This window comes from Quercus robur, chromosome 9 (assembly GCF_932294415.1).
Source record: "Quercus robur chromosome 9, dhQueRobu3.1, whole genome shotgun sequence".
Classification (NCBI taxonomy): domain Eukaryota; kingdom Viridiplantae; phylum Streptophyta; class Magnoliopsida; order Fagales; family Fagaceae; genus Quercus; species Quercus robur.
Window position 1 is genome coordinate 7572480 of NC_065542.1, and position 14767 is coordinate 7587246.

Below are 14767 nucleotides of genomic sequence, written 5' to 3' on the forward strand. Positions count from 1 at the left end.
CATAGCCAGGAAGTGTATGGTTGCCGCCATCTTACATCGGCCCGTTGCCGAGCCCTCGGCCCCACAGAGCTCATAGCAACCAGCCTCCTTGGCCGGGCAAGGGGACGGGCTAGCCGAGGAGATCAGGTGTGAAAGTTTAGATAAGATCGCTGTCAACAACGACCCGGACAAGTTTTTTCAGGTCAATCTGAGTTGCCTTCTCAAGAAAAAGAGGAACTGGTCAGATTTCTCAAAGGAAATGTCGACGTGTTTGCATGGGACGCCTACGACGCCCCGGGAGTTGATCCTAGCCTTATTTGTCACCACCTGAACGTCAACCCCTCTTCCACTCCGAAGAAGCAGTCACCTCAACGCCCTTCAAAGGAACACGCTAGTGCCGTGAGAGACGAGGTGGCAAAACTGAAAAAAGCAGGGGCTATCAAAGAGGTCTTTTACCCCGAATGGTTGGCAAACACGGTGGTGGTAAGGAAGAAGACAGGGAAGTGGAGGGTCTGCGTGGACTTCACGGACCTGAACAAGGCGTGCCCAAAGGACCCATTCCCCCTACCCCGAATCGACAGGTTGGTGGATGCAACCGTGGGTCATCCTCGGATGAGCTTCCTGGACGCCTTCCAGGGCTATCATCAGATCCCCCTTGCGCTAGAAGACCAGGAGAAGACGGCTTTCATAACGCCCATCGGAAATTATCACTATAAGGTGATGTTGTTTGGGCTAAAGAACGCAGGCTCGACCTACCAAAGGATGATGACCCGGATGTTCGAATCACAGCTAGGCAAGATCATCGAGGTTTACATAGACGATATGGTTGTAAAGAGTAAAAGGGTGTTCGAGCACATGAAAGACCTCGAAGAAATCTTCGCTATCTTAAGGGAACACCGGTTGCGGTTGAACGCTTCCAAATGTTCATTCGGGGTTGGGTCGGGGAGATTTCTAGGGTACATGGTAACCCATAGGGGAATAGAAGTGAGCCTCGATCAAATCAAAGCAATAAATAGCCTACAGGCTCCTTGGAACCCAAAGGAAGTGCAGAATTTCACTGGTATGATTGCAGCATTAAACCGGTTCATATCACGGTCAGCGGATAGATGCCGACCTTTTTACCTCCTGATAAATAAGTGGAAAGGGTTTGAATGGTCGAAGGATTGTGTTCGGGCTTTCCAGCAGCTTAAGGAATATCTGTCACGACCCCTCATCATGTCCAGCCCTGAGGCAGACGAGGTGTTATTTGCGTACATCGCTGTAGCTCCCCATGCCGTAAGCCTGGTACTAATACGGGATGATAATGGGGTGCAGCGACCAGTGTACTATGTGAGCAAATCATTACATGAGGCCGAGGTGCGATACCTACCTCTAGAAAAGGCAATTCTTGTGGTAGTACATGCCACCCGGAAGCTCCCTCATTACTTTCAGGCGCATACGGTTATCGTTCTAACTCAGCTTCCCCTCCGAGCAGTGCTTCGAAGCGCTGACTACACAGGAAGGATCTCCATGTGGAGTGCGCTTTTGGGAGCCTTTGACATTAAATATATGCCCAGATCCTCCATCAAAGGTCAGGTCCTCGCAGACCTGGTAGCGGAGTTTGCTGAACCCTCTATAGAAACAATAACCGAGAAGAAAGACATGGATGGAAAATGGGTTGGCGTAATTTCAGCAGGGGGGACCTTGCATTGGAAGGTCTACGTGGATGGCACGGCTAACCAGAGAGGATCTGGAGTTGGGATTGTTTTAATATCACCAGACGGTGCCGCCATTGAAAAATCGATGAGGCTCGGATTTCCAGCTACGAACAATGAAGCCGAATACGAGGCCTTACTTCAAGGGATAACAATGGTTCAAAGATTGGGCAGAAGAGTAATAAAAGCATTCTCGGACTCCAGGTTGGTCGTCGGACAAGTGATGGGTGAGCTGGAAGCCAGAGATGCTAGGATGCAAGAGTATCTAGGACAAGTCAAACGCCTGCAAACGAGTTTTGAGTCATTCAATCTGACGCACGTTTCCAGAAGCGTAAACACTCATGCAGACTCGCTGGCCACTCTTGCCACGTCCTCGGCACATAATCTGCCACGAATGATCCTTGTAGAAGATCTAGTCAGGGCGAGTCCCATCAGCAGAAACCCGGCCCAAGTCCATCAGATCAGACAGAGTCCCAACTGGATGGACCCCATAAAGAACTTCCTCCAAGACGATATCTTACCAGAAGAAAAACTAGAGGCCGAGAAGGTACGTAGAAATGCTCCTCGGTTCTGGCTATCAAACAACCACAAACTATATCGGCGCTCCTACTCTGGACCATACCTACTCTGCGTACATCCAAAAGAATCCGAGTCTTTACTCGAGGAGTTACACGAAGGAATTTGCGGAAGTCACACCGGAGGAAGGTCGCTGGCGCACAGGGCACTCACCCAAGGATACTGGTGGCCGAACATGCAAAGAGAGGCTCAAGAATACGCTAAAAAGTGCGATCAGTGCCAAAGATTTGCCCCGAATATCCACCAACCCGGAGGGGTTCTCAACCCACTCTCTAGCCCATGGCCGTTCGCACAATGGGGTCTTGATATTGTCGGACCTTTCCCCAAAGCTGCAGGGAACAAGCGGTACATAATAGTCGGAACTGATTACTTCACTAAATGGGTGGAAGCTGAACCTTTGGCCAACATTAGGGACGTGGATGCCCAGAAATTCATCTGGAAGAACATTATCACCCGCTTCGGAACTCCACGTACACTCATTTCCGACAATGGTCTTCAGTTCGACAGTAAGAGCTTTAGGGAGTATTGCCGCGAGTTTGGAATCATTAATCGATATTCCACCCCCGCATACCCCCAAGGAAATGGGCAAGTCGAGGCCGTGAACAAGGTCATAGTGAACGGACTGAAGAAAAGACTAGATGAGGCAAAGGGAAGATGGGTAGAAGAACTCCCACACGTCTTATGGACCTATCGGACAACGCCGCGACGTTCAACCGATGAGACCCCCTTTTCGATGACTTATGGGGCTGAGGCCGTGCTCCCAATCGAGAACAACTTCCCCACACTGTAGTCTAGTTCGTTTACCCCAAGCGGTAACGACGAGTTATTGGGAAGAAGTCTAGACCTAGCCGAGGAAAGAAGGGAAAAAGCCACGATTCATATGGCCTATTATCACCAGAAGCTGAGACAAGGGTATGATGCCAATGTTAAGCCGCGACCTCTAGGTCCAGGTGATCTCGTGATGAGAAAGATTCTCGGCAGCGCGAAAAACCCCTCTTGGGGCAAGTTGGGGCCCAATTGGGAAGGACCATACCGTGTCACATCCGTGGCCGGGATAGGCGCTTACTACCTAGAAGATCTGGATGAAAAAGCCGTACCTCGACCATGGAATGTAAATAACCTAAGAAGATATTGTTATTAATGAAAATGGCTTCGCCCATGTTTTGTTTCGTGATTATCCTTTGCCTGCTAATCTATCTACGACTATTCATAGTTTTAAACAGAACCTAAGTCTTGCATGGCTCCTCGGACCACAGACTTAGGGGAAATTATTACTCATGACAATTTATACAAGTTTTAAACAGAACCTAAGTCCTGCAGGGATCCTCGGACCACAGACTTAGGGGAAATTATTACTTATGGCGACTGTTCATAGTTTTAAACAGAACCTAAGTCATGCATGGCTCCTCAGACCACAGACTTAGGGGAAATTATTACTCATGACAATTTATATACAAGTTTTAAACAGAACCTAAGTCCTGCATGGATCCTCGGACCACAGACTTAGGGGAAATTATTACTTATGGCGACTGTTCATAGTTTTAAACAGAACCTAAGTCCTGCATGGCTCCTCGGACCACAGACTTAGGGGAAATTATTACTCATGACAATTCATACAAATTTTAAACAGAACCTAAGTCCTACATGGATCCTCAGACCACACACTTAAGGGAAATTATTACTTATGGCGACTACTCATAGTTTTAAACAGAACCTAAGTCCTGCATGGATCCTCGGACCACAGACTTAGGGGAAATTATTACTCATGACAATTTGGGAAACTATTACCTAAGGGAAATCATTTTAAGGCGTGTGCGCAGTCTAGCACCGTTGCAACCCTCATTCAAATTCGCTACAAGACATACTCTTCACCCTGACCGTTTATATCGTTATCAGCGTTAAATAAAGGGATGGTGCTAACATAAATCCATGAAAATGAAGGAAACATTCTATATTAATACTCTGAGATCAATACAAAAAGAGAGGTCATTACAAAAGAGCGCAAAAGCAGGACGACTCTCGTTCAAAAAAATAATAATAATAATAAAGAGAGGAAGGAAATATAAAAGTTAAAAAGCCTAAAAGCTAAGCCTTGGCAAGAGGGTCTTCTTTCTGCTCTGAATGAGAGGAGGAGCCTCGATGGTAGGGTCCGCAGCCGAATCCTTCGAGTTGTCAGGCATGGGGACGGCATCTGGCACCGTCAAATCCTGCTCAGAAGCTGCTTGGACGCCATCAGGATTCTCTCGGATCTCCTGAGGGTAGAAGACGTTCTCAGGCAGTCTTAACACCGAATCTGCAGGAACTCCTGCAGCATCAAGGGCCTGAGCCCATGAGATGCTGCAGTAGTCCCTGCACACCTCGGGGATCTCCTCGAATAGCCTGGCCTCCGTTTCTTGGACTCCAAGCTGGCGAGCAGCATTCTTTTCAGCCTCCGTAGCCTCTCGGATCAGCTGAGCCTCCTCTTTGACCTGTCGCAGCTCACCCTCGACTTTTTGCAGAGCAGTCTTGAGATCCAGCACTGCCTGTTTCTCGGTGGCGAGGTTGATCTGGGTCGAATATAGCTCTTTGCGCTGGTCCTCCGCCTGGGTCTCGGCACTCTTTAGACCAGCCTCAGCACTTTTGCACCGTTTCTCCGACTCCTTGAACTTCTCAGTGAGTTCAAGGTGATCGTGCTTGAGGGACCCCAAGGCTTTCTCCATCTCCGTCTGAGACTGAGCCTCAGCCTCAGCCCGACTTCGATTATCACGACAAAATTCCTCAGCCATAAATACCTGCTGAGTAATCTGCAAACGAAACAAAATCAGTTCAGAATTTAACAGGGTTAAATAAATTAATAAAACAGTAAAAGGATTACTTACCATCGCAAGATCCCTTTTAAGGGATAGGAAAATCTCGGGCTGAGAGAACCGCCTATAGGCCTCCATATCCCGAGGAAGCAGTAGGGGTTGCTCTAAGGCATCAGCCACGTACCCTGCTCGGCCCCGGTTGTACTCTCGGATCGACGAGTTGTAGGGGATAGCAACCCCATCCAACTCCAACTTAGGGCTCCACGTACGCGGGGTAGCGCGCACCTCAGCACGGTTCTCCTCGTCCCTGCTCTCAGAGGAGTTTGCCCTCTTACTCCTCTGTCCCTTTGTAGCCTTTTGCTGCTTAGCAGGTCGGGTAACCAGCTCACCCTCCTCAGGGATGTCAGTCTGCCTCTTCTTTTTCAGGTCGGGGATAGCCTTGAGGCCAGGATCAGTAGGGACCTGAGGGGCGATTGGAGGTGGGTCCTGGGTTTGCGCCTTGGCAAGCGCCTTCGAGGACTGACCCTTGCCTCGGCTGGACATCAACTCTCGCAGAGACTTTCCCATATCACCTCCTTCTCCGTCCGAGGAGTCGTCCGAGCAGGTTATTATGATTGGACCACCAGCCACGAAGTTGCGGTCCTGCTCTCCTTCAGGATCAGAAAGCTCAACCACGGGGTCTTGCTGAACTTCCTCCTCAAAATAAAACTCGTCTATTTCTTCCTCAAGGGAAAGACGAGATGATTCGGTTTGCCCCTCAACTGGAACAGCAACACCAGGCTCTTCTGGCGGAGGTAGTTGCTCTGCTATATAGGGATGCCGAACGCCGAGTAGTACGATTGGTGGAAGATCACGTTGAGCTAGGAACCCGGTCTTGGACACGTCAATCCTAGCCAACCGCGGACTGCCAGCCCTTATGGCGTGACCAATAGCTTGGAAAGAGCGGCTTAGAGGTTGATAGCCCAGAACCAGATGAGCCGCACGTAGCTGTCCGTCCTCAGCAACGTAAATTTCCGACCTCAGAAGGTAGTTCAGCGCCGGTACATTCACGAAGTTTAGCCGAGGAGCGACGTGCACTTTATCTACAAACATCCAAGAAAAGTGGGATTAGTGCATGAAATTCTCCAAGTGTAAGGAAAGCAAGAAAAATAACCCCCCAATGCTAAACCCTTTCCCCAAAGGGATTGGCCCTAAAGACGCTGCACCTGGGATTCCTGCCCGGGTCGGACAATGAATACCATCGAACCACTCCCCCGAAGCAATAAGAAAATCACTCTTCACGGTCTTATTGGATACTGGAAGACAAGAGATCAATCTAACAACCTCGAATCGGGATTTAAGATAATACCCTCCACTCTCGAGGCGGTGACACTCATACAGATAAGCCACGTCGTGCCAAGTAAGGCCTAGATTCATCCGCTCGTCTAAGACATCTACACAGCTTAGTATCTTGAACATATTTGGGGCACACTGATGCGGCATCAACCTATGGTTGAACAGGTACTCCCTTGTAATCCTACGCATGGGAAGTGTCATCCCTCCCTCTATGAAAGCAATCATAGGGATAACAACCTCTCCCTCGCCTCTATCTGTCAATACTCCTTCAAGAGGACAGTACTGCAGCCCCACCCCCGGGGGAATGTGGTATTTTGCCCTAAAGGCCTCCATAGCGGCCGGAGTATTTACTAATTTTTCGAATCTACCCATCTGAGCTGTACTGGAAAAATGAAAATAAAGACCGAGAGGAAAAACAAAGTCCGAGGAAGAAATCGAAGCGACAAAGCGAACGGAACTTACAGGCGTCTTCTCAAATGACCGATGAAGTGATCGGAAAGCTCTTCTATGGAGGGTGCTTCGCAGGAATGACTATGAAGATTTGAAGAAAGGATGTGCTCAAGGATTTCTGGGCGCTGGAGTTCTCTGGAGGTCTCTATTCTGATGTGCGGATAAAAAAAGAAAAAGGGAGCCTGTCTGACGTCTTTTATAGCCGGGAGGAGAGAGAAAAGATCGACCTCGCCTAAAAAGTCGAGAAATAATGATGGTCGTTCGATCCACGTCTCACTGTTGGATGAAGGGGACAAGAAACCTCCAGAAGTAAATGGCCGCGCCTCATAAATTGTAGCGTGTCCAAAAGTAACTGCCCGCACGCGCGCCCCAAGCCTTCCTTACTTCCATCCTCTCACTGACATCAAAACCCCGCTTTTCTCCTCGGAAGGAGATAAAAACCAGAGTTTTGAGGGGCTATTGTGGGGCCCGTCCCAAAATAATGGGCTAGTTAAATACAGGCCCATCCGAGAAGCATCGTGTCCGAGGAGAAGTCATAGCCAAAACATTATTCAAGCCCAACTGCGGTAAAAGAAACCTGTCCGAGGAGTAACACCTCCTCGGACACCACGAAGTCCAGATCAGAAAGCTCGCCCCAACCACTGCAGCTCATCCTCCAAGCATATAAAAAAGAATAAAACCCAAAATATCTCATGGAAAGCTGCTGCCACCACATTAAATGTGTCACAACCACCCTCTTGGCCGCATTAATGAGGAAAAGACCCCTGAACAGTACTACCTTGGCCACTGCAACTCACAAGGGAGTGATAAAGGTGTCTGATAGGACAGGTGCTCAAGTGGGGGCTTAGATGATCAACAAGTGTAAGGTTCAGATAAGAATGAGAGAGCTATATAATGTAAGGGGGTCCCTCAAAGAAAGGGACGGAGAAAACTGTATTCATCACTCAGGGAATAGAATCTTCTGTGGAGTATCCATTCTGGTGTTTTTATCCCTGCAACAACATTTTCCATACCTCAGGCCGACTAAGCTCACTGAGGCTAAGTTCTTTGACCCATCCTCTACAAGTATTTATTGTGTGTTGCGCCTTGAGCCAGGGCCTGATCAATCGGGTTTGGGCCAGGAAAATTGTGCAACTACAGTAAACATGAATATAAAGAAAAAGACTAAAAAAAAAAAAAAAAAACACTGTACTATAACATTGTAAAAAAAAAAAAAAAAACTAGCACAAACCATAAAATAAGGAGATAATAAGTCAGAGACAGAGAGAGAGAGGATTGATTGTTGAATTTGAAGCAATTGAGATTTAATGGTGAAGTCATTAATAGGAGAAACATTAGCAATTTGTTTGGTGGGAAGATGATGTGTTTTTTTTTTTTTTTTTTTTTTTTTTTTTTTTTCGAGAAAAAGAAGATGATGAGTTGAGAGGGAGATATAGATAAGAAGTGGGGTTTATGGTGGAGATAAGGGTGGGATTTATTTTATATTTTTTAGTATTTTTAAATTGATAGAAATTATTTTTAAATTGTTGGACAAATAAAAAATTAAAAAAATGATGGAAATGATATGGATACTAATGTGACTTAACATAAGCGTAGCAACATTAAATGCTACAACATCGTTAAAAAAAATAAAATAAAAAATAAAAAATCTAGCACAAACCATAAAATAAGGAGATAATAAGTCAGAGAGAGAGAGAGGGAGAGAGGATTGATTGTTGAATTTAAGGCAATTGAGATTTAATGGTGAAGTCATTAATAGGAGAAGCATTAGCAGTTTGTTTGGTGGGAAGATGATTTTTTTTTTTTTTTTAGAAGAGGAAGATGATGAGTTGAGAGAGAGATATAGATAAGAAGTTGGCATTATGGTGGAGATAAGGAGATAATAAGTCAAAAAGAGAGAGAGAAAGAGAGAGGATTTTTTTTTTTTTTTTTTTTTTGAGAAACAAAAAGAGAGAGGATTGATTGTTGAATTTAAGGCAATTGAGATTTAATGGTGAAGTTATTAATAGGAGAAACATTAGCAATTTGATTGGTGGGAAGTTTTTTTTTTTTTGTTTTTTTTTTTTTAGAGGAAGATGATGAGTTGAGAGAGAGATATAGATAAGAAGTGGGCCTTTATGGTGGAGATAGGGGTGGGATTTATTTTATATTTTTTAGTATTTTTAAATTGATAGAAATTATTTTTAAATTGTTGGACAAATAAAAATAAAATAAAATAAAAGATGATGGAATGACATGTCTACTGATGCGGCTCAACATGAGCGTAACAACATTAAATATTACGTTTCAGGTTTTAGAATTATGTAGATTAAAATTATACTCTTTATATTTTATCTATGAAATCCAGACATAGTAACAGACAATATAAAACAAAACATTACCAAACCCAAAAAAAAAAAAAAAAAATCTTAATTGTTTCACATGTACTAAATCAATAAAATGCATTCCGATTTTTTAGACAAACAATTTTAATGGTTAAAATGCAATTATGTATAGAAAAATTGTAAACATGAATAGAAAGAAAAAGACTAAAAATTGAAAAGTGTAAAAAAAATAAAATAAAATAAAATAAACTGTATTACAACATCGTAAAAAAAATTCTAGCACAAACCATAAAATAAGGAGAGAGAGAGAGAGAGAGAGAGAGAGAGAGAGAGAGAGAGAGGATTGATTGTTGAATTTGAAGCAATTGAGATTTAATGGTGAAGTCATTAATAAGAGAAACATTAGCAATTTATTTGGTGGAAAGATGATGTGTATTTTTTTTTTTTTTTTTTTTGAGAAAAGGAAGATGATGAGTTGAGAGGGAGATATAGATAAGAAGTGGGATTTATGGTAGAGATAAGGGTGGGATTTATTTTATATTTTTTAGTATTTTTAAATTGATAGAAATTATTTTTAAATTGTTGGACAAATAAAAAATTAAAAAAATGATGGAAATGATATGGCTACTAATGTGACTCAACATAAGCGTAGCAACATTAAATGCTACAACATCGTTAAAATAAAAAAAAATAAAAAAAATCTAGCACAAACCATAAAATAAGGAGATAATAAGTCAGAGAGAGAGAGGGAGAGAGGATTGATTGTTGAATTTAAGGCAATTGAGATTTAATGGTGAAGTCATTAATAGGAGAAGCATTAGCAGTTTGTTTGGTGGGAAGATGATTTTTTTTTTTTTTTTAAGAAGAGGAATATGATGAGTTGAGAGAGAGATATAGATAAGAAGTGGACATTATGGTGGAGATAAGGAGATAATAAGTCAAAAAGAGAGAGAGAAAGAGAGGATTTTTTTTTTTTTTTTTGAGAAACAAAAAGAGAGAGGATTGATTGTTGAATTTAAGGCAATTGAGATTTAATGGTGAAGTCATTAATAGGAGAAATATTAGCAATTTGATTGGTGGGAAGTTTTTATTTTTTATTTTTTTTAGAGGAAGATGATGAGTTGAGAGAGAGATATAGATAAGAAGTTGGCTTTATGGTGGAGATAGGGGTGGAATTTATTTTATATTTTTTAGTATTTTTAAATTGATAGAAATTATTTTTAAATTGTTGGACAAATAAAAATAAAATAAAATAAAAGATGATGGAAATGGCATGTCTACTGACGCGGCTCAACATGAGCGTAACAACATTAAATGTTACGTTTCAGGTTTTAGTATTATGTCCAACAAATTATACTCTTTATATTTTATCTATAAAATCCAGACATAGTAACAGACAATATAAAACAAAACATTACCAAACCAAAAAAAAAAAAAAAAATCTTAATTGTTTCACATGTACTAAATCAATAAAATGCATTCCAATTTTTAAGACAAACAATTTTAATGGTTAAAATGCAATTATGTATAGAAAAATTGTAAACATGAATAGAAAGAAAAAGACTAAAATTTGAAAAGTGTAAAAAAAAAAAAAAAAAAAAAGTATTACAACATCGTAAAAAAAAATTCTAGCACAAACATAAAATAAGGAGATAATAAGAGAGAGAGAGAGAGAGAGAGGATTGATTGTTGAATTTGAAGCAATTGAGATTTAATGGTGAAGTCATTAATAAGAGAAACATTAGCAATTTATTTGGTGGAAAGATGATGTGTTTTTTTTTTTTTTTTTTTTTTTTTTTGAGAAAAGGAAGATGATGAGTTGAGAGAGAGATATAGATAAGAAGTGGGGCTTATGGTGGAGATAAGGGTGGGATTTATTTTATATTTTTTAGTATTTTTAAATTGATAGAAATTACTTTTAAATTGTTGGACAAATAAAAAATTTTAAAAAAATGATGGAAATGACATGGCTACTGACGTGGCTCAACATAAGCGTAGCAACATTAAATGCTACGCTTCAACTTTTAGTATTATATAGATTAAAATTATACTCTTTATTTTTTATCTATAGAATCCAGGCATAGTAGCAGACAATATAAAACAAAACATTACCAAACCAAAAAAAAAAAAAAAAAGAAAAAAAGCTTAATTGTTTCACATGTACTGAATCAATAAAATGCATTCCAATTTTTTAGACAAACAATTTTAATGGTTAAAATGCAATTATGTATAGAAAAATTGTAAACATGAATATAAAGAAAAAGACTAAAAATTGAAAAGTGAAAAAAAAAAAAAAAAAAAAAAAAAAAAAAAAAAAACACTGTATTACAACATTGTAAAAAAAAAATCTAGCACAAACCATAAAATAAAGAGATAATAAGTCAAAAAGAGAGAGAGAGGAATGATTATTGAATTTAAGGCAATTGAGATTTAATGGTGAAGTCATTAATAGGAGGAACATTAGCAATTTGTTTGGTGGGAAGATGATGTGTTTTTCTTTTTTTTTTTTCTTTTTTTTTGAGAAGAGGAAGATAATGAGTTGAGAGAGAGATATAGATAAGAAGTGGGCTTTATGGTGGAGATAAGGAGATAATAAGTCAAAAAGAGAGAGAGAAAGAGAGAGGATTGATTGTTGAATTTAAGGCAATTGAGATTTAATGGTGAAGTCATTAATAGGAGAAACATTAGCAATTTGTTTGGTGGGAAGATGATTTTTTTTTTTTTTTTCTTTTTTGAGAAGAGGAAGATGAGGAGTTATGAGAGAGATATAGATCAGAAGTGGGTTTTATGGTAGAGATAGGGGTGGGATTTATTTTATATTTTTTAGTATTTTTAAATTGATAAAAATTATTTTTAAATTGTTGGACAAATACAAAAAATTATAATGTAAATGACATGACTGTTGACGTAGCTTAACATGAGCGTAACAATATTAAATTCTACACTTTAGCTTTTAGTATTATATAGTTTATATAGATAAATAGTGCGATTTTCGTCAAGACCCACTATACTTGTACCTTTCATTTTGCTTTATCGCATGGCACTGGACGCTTTTTTTTTTTTTTTTTTTTTTTTTTTTTTTATGCGGACGCATATTTTAGTCTGTACAATAAGACCACGAAGTACTGCTTTGCCAACTATATATAGTTTATACATAACGTTGTTAATATGCCTTCAGGTCTTACTAGCTTCTAAACAAAATGAGTGCAAGGAAGCTAACTTGTGCATTTATAACTTTGACTGTGGTTCTGTTATGTCAAAGTGTGCGTTCTCAGCTTCAAGTAGGCTTTTATAGAAATTTATGTAACTTAGCTGACACCATAGTTAAAGAGGAGGTAAGAAAAGGCATCAGTAGGGACGAGGGAGTGGCTGCTGGTCTTGTGAGACTACACCTCCATGACTGCTTTGTTAGAGTAAGCAAATGTGCTAATGCAGCTAATCACTTGTTTTCCTCTCTCTCTCTCTCTCTCTCTCTCTCTCTCTCTCTCTCTCTCTCTCACCAATCACAGCATACTTTTATTTTTTTTTTGATGATTCGATAGTTGAGGAGGGAGATTTGAACATTAGACGCTTTTGTTGGAAACACTAATATGTGTTAATTGAGTTATAAGGCTCTTGGACACTCCATTTTAAGTATAGTAACTTAGTAAGCATGTTCATTTCCAATCAATGACAATTAGAGCTTAATTTGATCCATGAGTGACCCTCAATATTTAAAGTGAAGTGGAGAGAGTTAAGGGACACAATATTTTTCACATTGTTGATATGGTTTATTGTTGATTGGTCCATAATAATCAGTGATAAACCCAAATGAAAGTGATGTTATTCCAATTACAACAAACCGTGTCAGCAATTGCAAAAAATGTTGTTCCTTAAGATTTAATTTCTTGTATATAATGCTATGGGGACAATAATTAAAATTTCAAATTATGTTACACTAGATACATCTCTATATCTAATATTTAATTTTAATCATGAAATGAAATAACGTGAGATTAGATATATTTGCAAAATTTAATTGGAACCATGAAACGTGGAATGGCTCAAAGAGGCTAGTAACCATTCGAGCTAAATTGATAATTGTTCATGTACAGTTCAAACCATCTATGGGGTATAAAGCATCAAATTTTAATCCATCAAAATAAAGAACTTCTGGTGGGTAACATAGAGGAGCTGAGTAGTACCTAGCAGGTGATGGTGCCAATTTATATTCTCAAATGTGGTGGGTCAAATATTGAGCAATTTGACAAGAGTAACTAACATGTATAACTTTCAGGGTTGTGATGCATCAGTACTCATTGACTCCACTCCAGGAAACTCAGCAGAGCAAGATTCTCCAGCAAATGATCCCAGTCTACGAGGGTTTGAAGTCATCGATAGAGCCAAGGCTAGACTTGAAGCCATATGTAAGGGTGTTGTTTCCTGTGCGGATATAGTCGCATTTGCAGCCAGGGATAGCATAATGATAGTAAGAGATACCTAACCTGCTTACATTATTGAAACATTTTAGGCAAGTTTTTCTTATTTTCTTCATGCAGGCTGGAGGGTTTGGCTATGAGGTTCCTGCTGGACGAAGAGATGGCAGAATTTCTCTAGTTAATGAGACATTTACTAACTTACCTCCCCCTACATTGAATGTTGACCAACTCACTCAAGCCTTTGCAAAGAAGGGTTTCACACAAGAAGAAATGGTCACCCTTACTGGTAAGAACTTCACACTACTATCTTGTAAAACTATCCAAATCCATTTACCACCAACTCAATAGTCAATATTATTGAGAAATTTTGAAGAAGAAACTACTAAATAACATAAAGACTAAAGTTAGGGACACTAAATTTTACTGTAGAACTGACGATCACTAATCACAAAAGAGTAATACCAATCATATTAGTACAACATCAGTTTATTTTGTAGTAAATATAGCACTTTCCTAACATAAAATGTGCTAACAGGAGCACACACCATTGGCCGCTCTCATTGCACTTCTTTCACTGAAAGATTGTACAATTTCAATGGAACCACAAGTCAGGACCCAAGTTTAGATTCTACATATGCGACTCAGTTGAAGCAGAGGTGTCCACAAGGCAGCAAAAATCCTAATTTGGTGGTTCCAATGAACACTGATTGCCCTAGCTTCCGTGATGCAGGCTACTACAAGAATGTTCTAGCTAACCGTGGACTGTTCACATCAGACCAAACACTCATGACAAACGCAGCAACAGCAATCCAAGTGAATCAAAATGCCAGGAACCCCAATCTTTGGAGGAGCAAATTTGCTGCTGCAATGTTGAAGATGAGTCAACTTGATGTCTTAACGGGTGATGCTGGTGAGATACGTTCAAATTGTCGGGTGATAAATAGCTAGAGAGAGCGGAGAGGGAAGCTTAGTAATCTTTAAGCTAAAAGCTAGATGCATATTGTGCCTGTAATCAGTATAATCACAAGGCAAGCAATAATTATTCAAGTTTTTGATGCTCTTATTTTGGATTAGTTACTGCCTCGTTGATTACAATAAAGAGAACTGATTGATATTTAGGATTTAGGGGAACCTCTTATCAGCTAGAGAGAAGCTACTCCATGGACACCAGCCCAACTTTCACAAAGCCGCGCCACATACATGAC

At 40.4% G+C, this 14767-nt stretch overlaps 1 protein-coding gene across 2 annotated transcripts; it reads left to right on the forward strand.

The window, feature by feature from the left end:
• Nucleotides 1-12300: 12300 nt before the first annotated feature.
• LOC126698269 (peroxidase 5-like) lies at nt 12301-14635 on the forward strand. 2 transcript variants are annotated; one of them, XM_050395378.1, is made up of 4 exons: nt 12301-12557; nt 13421-13612; nt 13683-13848; nt 14098-14635. In XM_050395378.1, exons 1-4 carry the CDS (start codon nt 12345-12347, stop codon nt 14508-14510), a joined length of 984 nt encoding a protein of 327 aa, XP_050251335.1. In that variant the 5' UTR covers nt 12301-12344; the 3' UTR covers nt 14511-14635. The 2 variants fall into 2 exon arrangements, with proteins under 2 accessions (XP_050251335.1, XP_050251336.1); XM_050395379.1 differs by having other exon boundaries at nt 12399-12557; nt 13421-13550.
• The last annotated feature ends 132 nt before the right edge of the window (nt 14636-14767 follow it).